The sequence below is a fragment of the Chiloscyllium plagiosum genome, unplaced genomic scaffold (assembly GCF_037043375.1).
Source record: "Chiloscyllium plagiosum isolate Xiang-an unplaced genomic scaffold, Cpla_swu_hap1 HiC_scaffold_26, whole genome shotgun sequence".
NCBI classification, from domain to species: Eukaryota; Metazoa; Chordata; class Chondrichthyes; order Orectolobiformes; family Hemiscylliidae; genus Chiloscyllium; species Chiloscyllium plagiosum.
Window position 1 is genome coordinate 51,699,736 of NW_028270164.1, and position 18,654 is coordinate 51,718,389.

General features: G+C 45.1%; 1 protein-coding gene across 2 annotated transcripts in view; it reads right to left on the minus strand.

The window, feature by feature from the left end:
* Window positions 1-18,654, minus strand: part of LOC122563318 (sodium-coupled monocarboxylate transporter 1) — a 114,937-nt gene that overhangs the window by 17,071 nt on the left and 79,212 nt on the right. For both annotated transcript variants that reach the window (XM_043717040.2, XM_043717041.2), the window contains exons 8-11: window positions 16,777-16,865; window positions 16,539-16,648; window positions 9,605-9,672; window positions 6,388-6,474 (exon numbers count right to left, since the gene is read on the minus strand). In XM_043717040.2, the coding sequence (XP_043572975.2) occupies window positions 6,388-6,474; window positions 9,605-9,672; window positions 16,539-16,648; window positions 16,777-16,865 (354 nt within the window). The remainder of the gene's footprint in view (window positions 1-6,387; window positions 6,475-9,604; window positions 9,673-16,538; window positions 16,649-16,776; window positions 16,866-18,654) is intronic.

Consider the following 18,654-nt stretch of genomic DNA (forward strand, 5'->3'; position numbering starts at 1 on the left):
AACACGAAAGAAGCTTGAAACCATCCTGGACATGGTAGCCCACTTGATTGGCATCAAATCCATAAGCATTCATTCCCCCCCCCCCACCAGTTAAGCTCAGTAGCAACTATGTGTACTACCTATAAGACGCAGCGAAGAAATTCACCAAAGATGCTTAGATAGCATCTTCCAAACCCATGACCACTTCCATCGAGATGGACAAGGGCAACAGATGCATGGGAACACCACCACCTGCAAGTTTCTCTCCAAGCTGCTTACCATCCTGACTTGGAACTATATTGCTGTGCCTTCATTATCGCTGGATCAAAATCCTGGAATTCTGTCCCTCAGGAAAAGATTGTAGTGGCTCAAGGAAGCAGCTCATCACCACCTTCTCAAGGGCAACTAGGAATGGGAAATACAAATACCGGCCTGCCGGCAATGTCTATGTCCCACGTGTGACTAAAGAAAAAACGTACACTTTTTATACTACCTTCTGCACTACGACCACTGAACACCAGTTTTCTTTTTTTTTATCTAAAACATGTCTTGTTTCTAAAGTGGAAATAGAAATCAACTTTTTGCTTCTCCACTTCGAAGATTTCCGTTACAGCACTAGAAAACTTTTTTGCATGCTCTCTTTGCCATTGCTTTGATTCTTGCACAATCAAAATGATCTTGTCACCTCCAGCAGTTACAGTGTTCCTTCTGTTTAAGAGATGCAGGTTGGATTTAAGCAACGCAGGTGAGATTTAAATAGTGTAAATTAGATTTAAGCAGTTTGGATGGGTATATGAATAGGAATAGGAATATGAATAGAGTGATATAGGCAAAATGCTGGTAAATGGGACTCAGTCAGATTGGGATGTCAGGTTGGTGTGGAGAAGTTGGACCGAAGGGTCTCTTTCTGTGTTCTATGACTCTTTGATTCAGTGCAGGTTAGATTTAAGTAATTCAAGTTAGACTGAATGGGAATTGGGGGCCCTCTTGTAGTACAGTGCTAGTGTCCCTGCCCCTGGTCTGAAAGACCTAGGTTCAAGTCCTACCTGCTCTAGAGGTGTGCAGTAACCTCGGAACATGTTTATTCGAAAAATAGGTTTGAAAAAAATGAATGAGAACAGGTTAGATTTAAACAGTGTAGATTACATTTGATGAGATCAAGATGGATTTAAGCAAAGTAGGCTAGATTTAGCTAGAGCAGGTTAGATTTAAATCAAGCAGGTTAGTTTTAAGTAAGTGTTAACAATATTGCGCACTCTGCTAATGCATGCATTGTAATTAGTCCTGGCAACCTGGAGCTATCGTTGCATTGAGCAATAAGCACAAAGTTGACTGTCTGCATTCTCTTTGACTGATGCGGGGTAATTTCACATGATTCTCAAGCTGTTTTTGGGGTTATCTAACTTAACCCTGAGTTAGTGAATCCTAAAGATGTTAACCCATAAAACAAACTATCTAATCACTTTATTACTTGAGTGTTACACCTGTAACTGCCTACCAACATCTAGTTAAGTTCAAACTATGGTAATTGGCTTTGAAATCCGAAAGTGCCTGTTTAAGTGTTGTGTAAAGTAATTGCTTTGAAAGGTTTAATATTGGACATTGCATTAAATTCAAGCAAGTCTAAAGGTTCATACAAGTTTGGATCGGCATAAGGTTGAACATCTTAGGATCTTGTGAAGTACAGGTGCAGAGGTCTCCTCATAATTGAGTCACAAATGTCTGTCTCATTTGAGTATTACTCAGAAAAGACATTTTGTTGAAGTTTCTTCTCTTGCACCCAGCAAGTCAATTTACAAGAAATACTAATGTCTTGGGAAGACCATTTAAACTATATGAGAGGAGATTGCTGATTTGTTGGCATTAGGGTCTGATTGGTAGAGGAGCTGCCATGAGAATGCATCAGTTAATAATTGCTGACAGTTAACTATCAAGCTTTATTTAAATTTAAGAAGTTTGACACTGACTAGTCAAGGCATTGACCTGAGAAATGAACCAGGGAATGACTTTAACTTATTTTGTTACATACTTTTTGTCTGCAAAGAACAGGGCCTTAAGCAGTAATAAATGTGGCTTTCAGTGTGCACCTTAATTACAGCCCAATAGACAAACCTTAACCAATATCACTTTGTTCAAGATACAAGAGCCACCTGTTGTTCAGTCACTAATGGTTGTGCCTCTATCATTGTAAACTAAATAGACCCTTCGAAATATTTCAGGCGAGAGGAATGGGCAACATTCTACAGATAAATACCCCTAAAAGCAGGTGCCACATTAGCATGGGGATGTGATAATCCCTACAAGGCCCATGAGTAATCACTAATTGATCTCTTTGTGGATTTAAAAAAAAGGATGTTTTAATGCTGGTGGTCAGTAGGATAAAAAAAAGCAAAAAAATAGTCAGTGATTTTGGTGGTGGGGAAGGTTGCTCAATCATGTGTGTTTGCACTTCCGGGTATAAAGAGAAGGAAAAAAAGAAATAAAGCAGACACAGCCATCTGAGGGCTCTTGTGATACAGTCCTGATGTCCCTACTTCTGTGCCAGGACACCCAGGTTCAAACCCCACCTACTCCTAAGATGTGTAAAAAAATCTTGTGAGTAGGTTGATTCGTTTAAAAAAAGCAGACCCAGTTCTTTATTTCCCCATCCAACTTCCTTTTGATGTAGCCCCATCCTGCTCTCTCTAACTAACCCTCCCCTCACTTTTAATGGGTTGTGTTTCCACAATAGGCTTGGCATGTAAATTTCTAATTGGCTGCATGGGTGATTATTGGTGATCTTTAATAGTTTAAAAACAAACCAAAAAAAAGGTCATTGTGATTTGGTGGTAGGAAAGTCATTCGTTTATGTCTGATAACATTTACAGAATATATAAAAAGCAGGTTCATGGATGGGTCTAACCAGCCTATGTATGCTCTGATTAGTTTGGTGTTCACTATTTTGGTATTTAGCAAGAAATGATGTCCAGTTATGCTTCCTGAGTTATTACAGGGAACACATGAAAACAGAGACAGAAGTAAACCATTTTGTCCTTCAGTTTGTTCCACTACCATGCACAGTAACTCCAAGATGGCAGCAGCTGAGGGTTTCAGAGGCTGAGTTCATCCAGTCCGATCATTTTCTGTTCTTCTTTTCTCAATTTTTTTCTCGTTTTGTTGGTTTTTCTGTACTTACCATCCGGAGGGAGCTTGTTTGTAGAGGTGATGACAGCAGTGGCTGGGGCCTTGAGTGGTTGGCTGTGAGGTGGTTGGTGTGGGCGGGCAGAACTCTGGTGGTCAGTGGCACTGTGGCTTCTTCTCAGTGAGGAACGCGGAAGCAGCCAGGGGGTGGAGGAGTGCTAGAGCAGGCTGCCCGGTATGGCTGGTAACGAGGGTGGGAATAGGCAGCTCTGGGTGATCAGAGCAGGAGCGGACAGCCGAGAAGGCCGGCAGTGACACTGGGAGCAGGCAGCTCAGGGCCAGAGAGAGTGGGAGCAGGCATCTCAGGGGCAGTGACAGTGCGAGCAGGCAGTCCAGAGGCAGAGACAGTGGGAGCAGGCAGCTCCGGTACAGTGACAGCGGGAGCAGGCAGTCCAGAGGCAGAGACAGTGGGAGCAGGCAGCTCCGGTACAGTGAGAGCGGGAGCAGGCAGCTCAGGGCCAGAGAGAGTGGGAGCAGGCAGCTCAGGGGCAGTGACAGTGGGAGCAGGCATCTCAGAGGCAGTGACAGAGGGAGCAGGCAGCTCAGGGACAGTGATAGTGGGAGCAGGCACCTCAGGGGCAGTGACAGTGGGAGCAGGCATCTCAGAGGCAGTGACAGAGGGAGCAGGGATCTCAGAGGCAGTGACAGAGGGAGCAGGCAGCTCAGGAGAAGTGACAGAGGGAGCAGGCAGCTCAGTGACAGTGGGAGCAGGCAGCCCAGTGACAGTGAGAGCAGGCAGCCCAGGGGCAGTGACAGTGGGAGCATGCAGCTCAGGAGCAGAGACATGGAAGCAGGCAGCCCAGTGACAGTGAGAGCAGGCAGCCCAGGGGCAGAGACAGTGGGAGCAGGCAGCTCAGGGACAGTGACAGTGGGAGCAGGCAGCTCAGGGACAGTGACAGTGGGAGCAGGCAGCTCAGGGACAGTGACAGTGGGAGCAGGCAGCTAATGGACAGAGACAGAGGGAGCAGGCAGCTCAGGGGCAGAAACAGTGGGAACAGGAAGCTCAGGGACAGTGACAGTGGGAGCAGGCAGCCCAGGGGCAGTGACAGTGGGAGCAGGCAGCCCAGGGGCAGTGACAGTGAGAGCAGGCAGCCCAGGGGCAGTGACAGTGGGAGCAGGCATCTCAGAGGCAGTGACAGTGGGAGCAGGCATCTCAGGGGCAGTGACAGTGGGAGCAGGCAGCCCAGGGGCAGTGACAGTGGGAGCAGGCAGCCCAGGGGCAGTGACAGTGGGAGCAGGCAGCCCAGGGGCAGTGACACTGGGAGCAGGCAGCCCAGGGGCAGTGACAGTGGGAGCAGGCAGCCCAGGGGCAGAGACACTGGGAGCAGGCAGCTAATGGACAGAGACAGTGGGAGCAGGCAGCCCAGGGGCAGTGACAGTGGGAGCAGGCAGCTAATGGACAGAGACAGTGGGAGCAGGCAGCCCAGGGGCAGAGACACTGGGAGCAGGCAGCCCAGGGGCAGTGACAGTGGGAGCAGGCAGCCCAGGGGCAGTGACAGTGGGAGCAGGCAGCCCAGGGGCAGAGATAGTGGGAGCAGGCAGCCCAGGGGCAGAGATAGTGGGAGCAGGCAGCCCAGGGGCAGAGACAGTGGGAGCAGGCAGCCCAGGGGCAGAGATAGTGGGAGCAGGCAGCCCAGGGGCAGAGATAGTGGGAGCAGGCAGCCCAGGGGCAGAGATAGTGGGAGCAGGCAGCCCAGGGGCAGAGACAGTGGGAGCAGGCAGCCCAGGGGCAGGGATAGTGAGAGCAGGCAGCTCAGGGACAGTGACAGAGGGAGCAGGCAGCTCAGGGACAGTGACAATGGGGAGCAGGCAGCTCAGGGAAAGTGACAATGGGAGCAGGCAGCTCAGGGACAGTGACAGAGGGAGCAGACAGCTCAGGAGCAGTGACAGAGGGAGCAGGCAGCTCAGGGACAGTGACAGAGGGAGCAGGCAGCTAAAGGGCAGTGACAGTGGGAGCAGGCAGCTCAGGGACAGTGACAGAGGGAGCAGGCAGCTCAGGGACAGTGACAGAGGGAGCAGGCAGGTCAAGGGCAGTGACAGAGGGAGCAGGCAGCTCAGGGACTTTGACAATGGGAGCAGGCAGTCCAGGGGCAGCTAATGACAAGAGCTGGAGCAGGCAGCTCATGGCAGCGATGGGAGTTGGGAGAGACTTCCTGTGACAGCAAAGGTAGTTGGAACAGGCTGCAAGGTGGCGGGAACATGTAGCCCACATGGTGGCAGGATGGAGGATGGGGTGGGGTGGGTGTGTGATGTGTGGGGTGATGTGGTAGGGGTGGCTGAGATTGATCTGAAGTGCAGAATGTCTAGCTCTTGTGGGGAGTGCGAGCACAGCATTACCAAGCACTTTTGGGCTGTGGTGTTGTACTGTTAACTGTGTTTCCTTGTTCTTCTGCTTTTTAGTAAGAAAGACTGTAACATCCAACGTCTTAATTTTGTTTTCCTTCATTCTCTGCTTTGTATATAAGATTCTATACCTAGGTACCTTTGCACCTAAGATGGTATCGTAAGTGCCGACTTGTAAACATTTCACTGTACTCAAGTGAATACATGTGACAATAAACCGAATTCATTTCAGTTCAATTCAATTCACTTCATTTATTGAGATCATAGCTAATCTCTGACCAAATCTCATCAGCTTTGACCCATATCCTTTTAACAGCTGATCTAATAAAACTCTCTCAGTGAATCCCGTCTTTAAAATTTACTCTTGAACCAACATCAGTTGCCATTTGTGGAGAAGAAATCCAAGCTATTACACTTTACATCCTTCAGTGTTTTCTAATTTCATTTCTGAAAGTTTGAGCTCTAATGTTTAGGCTATGCTCCTTATTCCAACCCCCCAACTAGCGGGAACACCTACCCTATTCACATTTTTCCATGAAAACTTCAATCAAGTACCCCTTAATCTATTAAATTCCAGAGAATAAAATACCAGTTTGTGTGATCTCTTCTTACAGATAACTCTTGGAGTTATTCTGGAAAAGTAAAGCTTCACTCCTCCTGAGGCTAAAAATTCTTCAGGTGCCATCAATCCAAAGCTCTCTCAGGTGGAAACTTGGCCTATCCCTTGTATTCTTTAGCATTCTTGATTTTCTGTACATTTTTGTCATTTTTTAATGATTGATGTACCCAGTCTACCAAATCTCTTTGGACCTCCACATATTCCAGATTTTCCCCCAGTTTTGTCATTACCCTTTCATCAGTGTCTGATGTCTGTCAGGTACTTACAATTGAACTAGCACAAGGGAATATCATGCCAAGCAGGAACAAGCCAAGCAATGGACCACCAACAATCCCAAATATAGTGAGGGCAGCCTGGAAGACAGAGGAAAAAAATGGAGGGCTGTTACTTTTGTATAATGTCTGTCTGGAAAGGCCAAAAACTGACATCAATGAAAATCACCAGATGTATTTTACATTCCTCTGCCTCTCAGTTTAAAATAGGTTTTAATCTTTTCACTGCTGATGTCACCAGAATAACTAGTTACCTTGAATCCTTAAGCTGCATGTTGTAAAGTCCTGCTGCAGCTTTGGAATTGACATATTTTAGTGAAATTTCCTGTTCTCTATTAAACTTTCTTTCTCCTGGAGGAACTGTCTCTAATAGTCCAAAATATTAATTGATTGAAAGCTCTGAATCAGAAAATATTTCTTAATAGATATGCATTTTAATGTAATGCTATAACAATTGGGGTTGAACCCAACACAAACTGGCAGCAGATGGAATAAGCCAGGGCTTTCAGCACATTCTTCGGCTAGGAATAAAGGTGGGCACGCAGTTTCATGTCACCGACCAGTGTGCCAATTTCCCAGCTCCTATCTGCACCAGCGTCAATCTCTGGGTCCTTGCATGTGGCGAGGGACAGGTCCGCTGCAGAGAAACAACTTCCAAACAGCAGACCAGGGATCAATATGCCAGGTAGACTTAGAGGCCTCCTGGTCTGCTTGAAGTGCAGCAGCAGGTCTCCCATCACAATGGTGGCCTGACTGTAGAGGCCATTGCATATTTTAAACATGAAATGTTTGCAGAGAGGATGCCACCATTTTGAAGTGCCTTCTCCTTCTCCCTTACCATATTCTGTACTGTTTTCAAGATAAGTGGCTTCCTGTTAGCCCTCAAGCCTTGAGAAGCACTTGTCAATGGGTGGCAAACCCACCTCTGGCATCTAAATCACAATGAGTAATTCTATCCCACACAGCTGACGTCTGATCCCCATTTGAACCTGATAGCAGGTTTCAGAAATCCACAGGGAATATTTTGTCTAACAAAATCACAAGTAAATACAAGGTACAAAAACGTAGTCCATACTAAATTGCCCGTAGTGTTAGGTAAGGGGTAAATGTAGGGGTATGGGTGGGTCGGTGTGAACTTGTTGGGCCGAAGGGCCTGTTTCCACACTGTAATGTAATCTAATCTAATCAAAATGCATTACCTCGCATTTATCTGAATTAAACTCCATCTGCCACTGCTCAGCCCATTGGCCCATCTGGTCCAGATCCTGTTGTAATCTGAGGTAACGCTTTTCGCTGTCCACTACACCTCCAATTTTGGTGTCATCTGCAAACTAACTAACTGTATCTCTTATGTTCGCATCCAAATCAATTATGTAAATGACAAAAAGTAGAGGACCCAGCACCGATCCTTGTGGCACTCCACTGGTCACAGGCCCCCAGTCTGAAAATCAACAGACCACCACCACCATCTGTCTTCTACCTTTGAGCCAGTTCTGTATCCAAATGGCTAGTTCTCCCTGTATTCCATGAGATCTAACCTTGCTAATCAGGCTCCCATGGGGAGCCTTGTCAAACGCCTTACTGAAGTCCATATAGATCACATCTACTGCTCTGCCCTCATCAATCTTCTTTGTTACTTCTTCAAAAAACTCAATCAAGTTTGTGAGACATGTTTTCCCACGCACAAAGCCATGTTGACTATCCCTAATCAGTCCTTACCTTTCCAGATACATGTATATCCTGTCTCGCAGGATTCCCTCCAACAACTTGCCAACCACTGAAGTCAGGCTCACCAGACTATCGTTCTCTGGCTTGTCTTTACCGCCCTTCTTAAACAGTGACACCACATTTGCCAACCTCCAGTCTTTCGGCACCTCACCTGTGACTATCGATGATACAAATATCTCAGCAAGAGGCCCAGCAATCACTTCTCTAGCTTCCCACAGAGTTCTCGGGTACACCTGATCAGGTCCTTGGGGATTTATTCACCTTTAACCATTTCAAGACATCCAGCACTTCCTCCTCTGTAATCTGGACATTTTGCAAGATGTCACCGTCTATATCCTCCATATCCTTTTCCACAGTAAATACTGATGCAAAATATTCATTTAGTATCTCCCCCATTTTCTGTGGCTCCGCAAAAAGGCCACCTTGCTGATCTTTGAGGGACCCTATTATCTCCCTAGTTACCCTTTTGTCCTTAATATATTTGTAAAAACCCTTTGGATTCTCCATAATTCTATTTGTAAAGCTATCTCATGTCCCCTTTTTGCCCTCCTGTTTTCCCTCTTAAGTATACTCCTACTTCCTTTATACTCTTCTCAGGATTCACTTGATCTATCCTGTCTATACCTGACATATGCTTCCTTCTTTTTCTTAACCAAACCCTCAATTTCTTTAGTCATCCAGCATTCCCTACACCTACCAGCCTTCCCTTTCACCCTGACAGGAATATACTTTCTCTGGATTCTCGTTATCCCATTTCTGAAGGCTTCCCATTTTCCAGCCATCCCTTTACCTGCGAACATTTGCCTCCAATCAGCTTTTGAGAGTTCTTGCCTAGTACCATCAAAAATGTTTAAATCAAACTGATAGATGTGATTGAGATCTCGCTCTGGTATTTAAGTGCTTTAAAGTGATGTTGGAATAGGTTGGATTTAATTTTGATGTGTTCAAAATCTTTCAAATTATGTTCTATGTAAGTAACTTGGTTTGTTCCTTTTTTTTTCAGGTAATAAACTTGTGTTTTATTTTTAAAACCAAATTGGCAGATTGGCAGTTTTGCAGCTTATGTTTCAGTGAATGGCCGCCACAACAATTTAAAAAAGACATGTTCTATCAAGCTAGATTTCGGTCTGGAGTCAGGCTTGGCCAGTTCTGGGATTATAACACCAGTTTCTAAATCTCCTTACAAGGAGGGTAAAGCTGTAGTCCTAAACTGGTAACCTTTGACAATCTGAGCATGGGAGGATTGCCATGAGAAGTTGAAATGTCACAGTCATGCAGTAGGAATGGTTGGGGTGAGTGACAAATGTGCATTGCTAGAGAGTTGACTAATTATCATTCCTCAGCTAGATGTGTTAACCCAGCAGTGGATGATTAAAATGAGAGAAATTTGTATTTATGGGCCTGAGCACTGGATATGCTGATGAAGAGTAAAATTCAGCAAAAGTGAAGTCCAGTTACATCTATTAGCACAAGTGAATCCTACCTGCAGAACGCTTCCCATCAGAGAGGATAATGCAGCCATTCCAATGCAGATGATTCCAAACATTAAGCCTATAAAACAAATGAGTATAGAAGAGTATATCCCTTTTAAATGCAGCATATTCATAGCCAAACACAGTGATTTACAGTTATTTCAGAAAAATAGAAAGTCTTCATTCTACTGGCAAAACTTTTGAATCCAATAAATTTAGAAAAATGACATTTGAGTTAACACAGCTGGAGGGTAGTTCACAGAAATAGAAATAGAATACTCGACTCAGGAATTTGGTCAATTGAACTCTTTATTTTCAAAGCTGCTCAAATATTTAGTATTTAATTTAGTTTAGTTTCTTCCACTCTTAGTCAGTGGTAACAAGCTATCTGTTATTGAGAGCTACATAAGTTAATAAAGTGCATATTTGAAGTTGATTCCCTAGCCAGCAAGGCCTAATTTGGGTAACAATTTGGATTTCTAGCTGCAATACATACAGGAGGTCTTTGCTCATGCATGGAGTGGATAGGCCAGCCAGATGGTCTTCAGCTTCAGCAGTGTACTGAACCTGGTGACTGAGGGTATTTAGAGAAGCTGCTGTTCTAAGTTTTGAAAGAAAGTCATCTGAGAGAGGTTGTGAGGGACAGCGAGACATGAGGACTGCAGTTCAGAAGCATTAATTAGATAAGTGATTGGTTGCTGAGTTTTAAGGTTCTTTTTCCTTTCTCTAATCTTGGGCAATCATTCCAGCGCCAAAGAAATATTAGATGTGAAGCTGGAAAAGCACAGCAGGTCAAACTGCAGGAAAGTCAACATTTCGGGCCAAAACCCTTCGCCAGGACTGGGAAGAGGGAGGAAACTCATAAGTATATTGGGGGAAGGGGATGGAGCTGGGAAAAGGGTAGGTGGGATGGTGATATGTGAATGCGGGTAGGGGGTTATTGTGATTGATCAGTGGAAAGGGTGGAGTGGATAGGTGAGTAGGAAGATGGACAGACCAGGGAGGTGAGAAGGGAGTGGGGCGAGACATGGGATAAGGCTAGGGGAGGAGGGACTTTGAAGCTGGTGAAGTCGATGTTGAGGCCATTGGCCTGTAAGCTTCCCAGGTGATATATAAGGTATTGTTCCTCCAGTTTCTGTTTGGCCTCACTCTGACAGTGGAGTCCAAGGATGGACATGTCGCCGGAGGGGTGGGAGGGGGAATTAAAGTAGATGGCAACTGAAAAGTCAGGTTGGTGCAGGGCACAAATGCTTTGTGAACCGGTCTCCGAATCTGCATTTGGTCTCCTTGATACAGAGGAGACCACGTCGGGAGCACAGATACAATAGATGATGTTGGATGACGTGCAAGTGAATCTCTGTCAGATCTGGAAGGATTATTTGGGGGCTTGGATGGAGATGAGAGGGGAGATATGGAGGCAGGTGTTACACTTCTTGTGGTTGCAGGGAAAGATATTGGATGTGGTGGAGAAGTTGGTGGGGAGTGTAAAGTTGATGAGGGAGTCGTGGAGTGAAAGGTCCCTGTGGAAAGTGCACAGGGGTGGGGAAGGAACTTCATTTTTGGTAGCGGGATCTGATTGTAGGTGGCAGAAATGTCAGAGAATGATGCTTTGGATTTGGAGGTTGGTAGGGTGCTATGTGAAGACTAAGGGGACTTATCCTTACTGTTGTTGGGGGAAGGGGTTAAAGGGCAGAAGTGTGAGAAATGGAGGAGATGCTGTTGAGGGCATCCTTAATTCCCGAGGAGGAGAAATTATGGTTCCTAAAGTAGGAGGATATCTGGGATGTCCTGGAGCGGAATGCTTTATCCTGGGAGCAAATGCAGCAGAGGCAGAGGAATTGGGAGTATGGGATAGCATTTTTTTCGGGAGAGTGGGTAAGAGGAGGTGTAGTTGAGGTAGTTGAGGTAGTTGTGGGAGTCAGTGGGTTTGAAATGGATATCAGTGATGAGTCAGTTTCTGGAGGTGGAAACAGAGAGATCAGGAAGGCGAGGGAGGTGTTGGAAATGGTCCAGGTGAATTTGAGGGCGGGATGGAAGGTATTGGTGGAGTTAATGAACTGCTTAAGCTCCTTGTGGGAGCACAAGGCAGCACTGATACAGTCATCAATGTAGTGGAGGAAGAGGTGAGGGATGGTGCTGGTGTAGTTTTGGAAAAGGGAATGTACCATGAATCCTACAAAGAGGCAGGATTAGCTCATGCCCATGCGAGTGCCCATGGCTACGGCTTTGGTTTATAGGAAGTGGGATGAACCAAATGAAAAACTGTTGAGGGTGAGGACCCTAGTTCTGCCAGGCGGATGAGAATGTCAGTAGAGGGGAACCAGTTAGGCCTATGAGAGAGGAAGAAATGGAGGGCTTCCAGGCCCTCTGTGTGGGGAATATGGGTGTAAATGATCTGTACATCAATGGTGAAGGTGAGGTGTTAGGGACTGGGGTATTGAACATTTTGGAAGAGGTGAAGGGTGTGGGTTGTGTCTTGAATGTAGGTAGGGAGTTCCTGCACCAAAGGGAAAAACAGGAAGTCGAGATAGGAAAAGATGGGCTCGGTGGGGCCGGAGCAGGCAGAGACAATCAGTCGACTGGGGCAATCACAGGTATGGATTTGGGTAGGAGATTGAAACGGGTGGTGCAGGGTTGGGGAACTATCAGGTTGGAGGCTATAGTGGATGGATTCTCTTCAGGTCTCTTTTCAAGAAAGAAACAGGGAGCTTTCAGACCATCCTGATAGGCAATGAACATGTAGAGGGATCTCCCGAACTGATGGTCTGGGAGATAATGGCTTGGTGATCAGAGGTGGGGTCATAGTCGAGGGGACGGTAAACGGAGGTGCCAGAGAGTTGGTGTCTGGCCTCGGCAATATAGAGGTCAGTTTGCCATAATATCACCAACACCCCCACCACCCCTCCCTCTCCCCTCATCCTTATCAGCAGGTTCAATAGTGAGGTTGGGCTTGGAGCTGCCAGCTCTTCAACATAGATGTATAATCCCTCTACATGTTGATTGCCCAACAGGATGGTTAGAAGGCTCTCTGTATCTTACTTGAAAACAAATCTGGAGAGTATCCATCCACTACCAGCTTTTTTTTTGCATAGTGTATGTGGAACATTTATTACTTCAGTCTATCCTAGGCCTCTACTCAACCGTTTATGCAATAGGTTGATTACATCATTGGAGCTGCTTCCTGCTGTAATCCGGAATTGGAAAAACTTATCAGTTTGCTTCTAATTTCCATATTTCTTTTGCCTTTCTCTGGCTCATCTCTGACTTTTCCCTTTTTTCCTCAAATTCACTTTTTTCCATTTCTGGGGACAGGGTGTCCACCAATATCCATTACAAACCCATTGAATCCCACAGTTACCTTGACTACACTTCCTCACAACCTGCTTCCAGCAAGGACACAATTCCATTTTTCCAGTTTCTCTGTCTTTGTCACATCTGCACTTTCCACTGGGGTGCATCAAACACGTTATCCTTTTACATCAGTCAAGGAAGCTGTCTCCACCCTGGCTTACCGGGCTCTTGGCCTTGTCCATCATATTTCCTGCACTTTTAGAACCTTGCACCCCACCATTCTCTGCATTAAAAGGATCAGCCTATGCCATTTCTACCACATCCAGCAGATGGCACCACCAAGCAAATCTTCCCCTCCGCACTGCTGTCACCATTTTGCAGAGACTGTTCCCTCCGCCACATCCTGTGCCACTTCTCCATTGCTCCTAATAAACTCTCACTCCCCATGGCACCTTCCCATGCAATCACAGAAGATGTGACATTTGCCCTTTCACCTCTTTCTTCCTCACGTCTCCAAGGCATCAACCACTTCATCCAGATGAAGCACTATTTAGCTTGAATTTCTTTCAATCTAGTCTGTTGTATTTGCTGCTCACAATGCAACCTCTTTCACATTGGAGAAAGTGAGGGCTGCAGATGCTGGAGATCAGAGCTGAAAATATGTTGCTGGAAAAGCGCAGCAGGTCAGGCAGTATCCAAGGAACAGGAGAATCGACGTTATGCCCGAAACGTCGATTCTCCTGTTCCTTGGATGCTGCCTGACCTGCTGCGCTTTTCCAGCAACACATTTTCAACCTCTTTCACATTGCCAAGATTAAATACACACTGGGTGAACACTTTGAGAAACTCCTCTGCCTGTCCATAAGAATGACCCCAACCTTCCAGTTGCTTATCATCCTATGCAAGCATTTCTGTTTTGAGCTTCCTACAGTCTTCCAGTGAAACAGGAATCCTGTGTTTTTGAGGTGGAGGAACAACACCTCATCTTCCCCTTTGGAAGTTTGCAGTCTTAGGGAGTTCAACAGCCAACAACATTAGAGCATGATTTTGATCATAATCCCCTTTCCTCTTCCTCTCCCCTCCATCCCCAACAGCATCTTTTCACACCTATCATTTACATCTACTTTACGTATGTGTATCCCCTACATCACCATTAGCACTTCCTTTGTCTTTTGCTGTGGCTATCTATTCCATTTGGTCCTCATACCTTCTGTTTAAGCATAAACCCAACAATTTTCCAGCTCCTTTCAGCTCTGAAGAAGATTCATATTGGACCTGAAATGAAACTCTGTTTCTTTCACCATAGATGCTGTCAGACCTCCTGAGTTTCCCCAGCACTCTCTGTTCTTATTTAAGAATTCCAGCATCTTCAATATTTTATTTTTATTTGACACTAGGAATTTATTAGATTAGATTCCATACAGCGTGGAAATAGGCCCTTTGGCCCAGCAAGTCCACACTGACCATCCGAAGAGTAACCTACCTCGACCCATTTCTGTCTGACTAATGCATCTAAAACGATGTGTAATTTAGCATGGCCAACCTAACCTAACATCTTTGGAGTGTGGGAGGAAACTGGAGCACCCGGAGGAAACCCACGCAGACAATGTGCAAACTCCACACAGATAGTCACTCAAGGCTGGAAGCGAACCTGGGTCCCTGGTGCTGTGAGGTAGCAGTGCTAACCACTGAGCCACTGTGCTGCCCCAGACAGATTTTTCTGTCAGAGCCGCACACAGATGTCATCCCCATATCAAAGCACCGCCTACTCGTTATAGTATGTCGGGCCACATACTGAGCGGATCTGTGGATCATCCTGCCTTCAACAGTGAGAAATTGTAAACAAACACAGAAGTTCTGGAAAGGCTCAGCAAGCCTGGCAGCCTCTCTGAAGAGAAATCAGAGTTAATGCTTTGGGTCTAGTGACCCTTCCTTAGAACTGATGATAGCTGGGAATTGTCGAGTTATTGGAAATTGTAGCTAATCATATGAAAGAGTAATCCTGCATGTAAGCTCTCGAGTACAACACCTCATTTTTCCTTGCGTCTCCTTGGCTTGCTGAATTCCTTTGACATATTATGCAACATTCCATGGTGATCTCAAGAGTTTTGGCAGTACTGAGTTCTGCCTTCAATATTTTTTAATCAACCTGTTTGGAGATTAGATTCTATACCTAAGACCATAGACCATAAGACATAGGAGTGGAAGTGAGGCCATTCGACCTATCGAGTCCATTCTGCCATGTAATCGTAGGTGCTGAGCATTTCAACTCCACTTACCCACACTCTCCCTGTAGCCCTTAATTCTTTGCGAGGTGAAGAATTTATCAATCTCTGCCACTGTAAATTCCACAGTCTCACCGCAAACTGAGTAAAGAACTTCTTCTGAATTCCTTACTTGGTTGCTGCTAATTTTCCAGTTCCCGCTTAGAGGCACTCCCTCTGTATTTACACTATCAAAGTCTTTTGAAGACCTCCACTAAACCCCCCCACTCAGCCTTCTCTCTTCAAGATAAAAAGACTGAACCTGCAGCCCTATTGCCATGCTCTTGATAATTGCTGCAAATTTGTTAAAACAGATCTTGAAGCTAAAAATATGTTTTGACACATTAAAAAAAATCAAAGAACTGTGGACGCTGGAAATCTGAAGCAAAAATAGAAATTGCTGGAGAAACTCAGCAGGTCTAGTAGCATCTGTGGAGAGAAAGCTGGCTCAACATTTCGAGTCCAGTCACCCTTCAGAACACATTTTGATACTTCATTTCTACTGGGACAAACACAGTAACTGGAACAGAGCAATGTGTGTGGTTTTGTTCTGTTTTATCATTGCAAAACCAATTTGTTAAAGCCATATCCTCAACAAGATGTTAATACGTGCAGCACAACACACAACTATTAGCTGTAAATACAGGTTATAAAGTTAAGCAGTAATTTCAAAATCTTAGGATAAGGTAAGAGGGGCCTCTCTAAATGGTTTGAGGCCTAGTATTCCTGATGCTTTGTTTTAATTGCAACACACCAGAAAGGCACTTAAATTCGATTCTGTTGATACAGCGCTTACAATGTAATTTAATGTAAATTTACCACTCCATTTGGCGCTGTCAGGACAAACAGCAGAAACAGAACCAGAGACCATGTAGGTATTACGTACAGGGGCTATACCTGCTCCATGCCTCTGGAGCAGGTGTAACTTGAGCCCAGGTCTTTTATTTCAGAGGTAGGGGCACTACCACTGAGCCATTATATCTCCTCATAAGGGTTGTCCTACACTGGAATGTTGAATTAATTAACCAGTAGTCCATTGTCAATAACATTGAGTTAATGTTGAGTTCATCTAGCGTTCAAGTAAAAGCAGCATCAAAACTGTCAAGAACTGATTAGTGGCATCAGGCAAGAACAATTAGAAGATTACATTGATTTTCAGAGTTTACAGGTTACAAGTGGAGGGTAAGTCTGATAGACAAAAAGTTAGATTGTCTTGAGATCTTGGTAAAGAATGAGCTGCTGTATAAATGCTGAGCTACCATTGGCCCACAGATTGGCTTTCATTTCCCAACTGACAACTGGATCAACTAGTACCGGTTCTACGGAAATTCCAACTTGGAAGTGGTTTCTACATGTATCTGAACATTTGTAGCCATGAAATCCAACTTACTGAGTCCCTTTGTGACCCAAGCAAGTTTCTGCTCCGATAAACTGGTGAAAGGTTTGATGACGTCCTCCACTGTGACAGCAGCCAATGCATTGATGCTGGAGGAAACCGTACTGGAAAAAGATGAATGAAAGAGAATCAGGACTTCAATACTGAAGGAAACGGCATTACAAAGAGATGATTTGGAAGGAACAAGGACGTTAACACTGAGCATGATTGAATGGAATCAGATATTCAGTACCTCAAAGTCCCACTGTATGCGGCTGCAACAAAGAGTCCTGGAACACCAGGATAATCCCTCAGAATATCCATCACCAGGTATGGGAGCAACTGAAACACAAGAGTATAACAAACCTGATTTAGCACATTAAGACCTACTTAGAAGGAGATTTTTCTGCTTCGTATGATGTGACAAATTACTAAGGAATACTGTGCATTGCAGTCCATTCAAGCAAAATCCTTGGCAAACATTACCCTTCCCAGTTTGCTGAAGCAAGAACACTAACAAAAAATGCCCATCCCAATTTTTATACTCTATACTCTATTATGTTTCAGTCTTCCTGAAAAATGCTATCTGTCTCTGTCCATTCAAGTGAGATTCTGTCAGAATCCTGTCACTGAAGCAAAATCCAGGCAACAAAGATAAAAGTTGCTGAAGTAACTCAGCATGGCTGGCATTTCTGGACAATTAATTGTAGCTAGGAAAAGCTGAAGATTGGGTAGGGGAAGGGGGAAGTGGGCAGGAGTAAATGTTAGGTGGAGGTGGAGCCCAGAGAGAGAGAGAACGGCAGTTGGATAGATAGGTGAATGGGTAACAATCACTCTGGGAAAATCAGAGCTGCTAATGAGGATCATTGGGCTAGTTGTGGTACCACCTTACATGTGTGGATTGAGATAAAGGCAAGGCAGAAGGTGCTCAGGATCTAAAATTATTAAACTCAATATTGAGTCCTGAGAGCTGCAGGGTTCCAAGCAGAAAATGAGATGCTGTTCTTTCTGCTTGTGCTGATCATTGCAGGAGCACTGTAGAAAACCCTGAGACAGAGATGTTGGCCAGGGAACACAGTGGTTCATTGATGTGGCAGGCAGCAGGAAGCTCAGAGTCATTTTTGAGGACAATATGTAGGTGTTCTATAAAGCTCAGTCTGTGTTTCATCTCCCCAGTGTACAGGAGACCACATTGTGAGCATCAAGTACAGTAGACCAGATTGAGTGAAATGCAGGGTAAGTCGCTGCTTCACCTGGAAGGTGTGTCTGGGACCATGCATAGTGAGGAGGGAAAAACTAAATAGGCAGATGTTACATGTCATGCGATTGCATGGGAAGGTGTTGGGTGGTCTGTGGAGGTGTTGAGAGTGGAAGACAAGTGAATCAAAGTGTCCCTGCAGAAGGCTGACAAAGGAAGGGAATATAAGGGAGGAAAATCTTTTCAAAATTCAGTCTGGTGGTGACATGCTGCTGGAGATGATGTATGTGGAAACTTGTATGGTGGTAAGTGAAGACCAGGGGAACCCTATCACTGTTGTCAAAGGGAAGAGAAAGCATGAGGGCCAAAGTGCAGGAGATAAGATGGACATGGCTGAAGGCTCTGTCTACCATGATGGTGGGGAATCCTCAGTTGAGAAAGAAGATGGACATTTCGAAGTCCACCCTCCCCCACCCCCCTCCTTGTAGAAGCTGACATCATCAGGACAGAAGGCAGAGAAACTGAGAGTCTTTACAGGAAGTGATTTTTGAGGATGCATAGTGTAGGTAACTGTGGGAGTCAATGGGTTTTGTGGTGGATATTGGTGGCCAGCCTATCCCCAGAAATGAAGACAGAAATGTTGAGAGGGGGAGGGGAGAGGAGGAGTCAGTGACAAAATCCAGTAAAACCTGGAAATGACCTGGGAGTTCTCCAGAGTAATTTTGAATATCTGTAACTTTAGTTTTGACCCGTCAGAAGGGACAGAAGTGTACACCGAATGTGTACTGTTTGGGATTCCCCAGGAATATACCAGATGTATTCTACAGTTATGAAATAATCTTGGGTAATCCCCAAATGGTACTCACTCAAGGCACTTTCCTGGGAAATATTATCTATTCTGTACTTGAGAGATATTTCTGGGATTGTTATGAT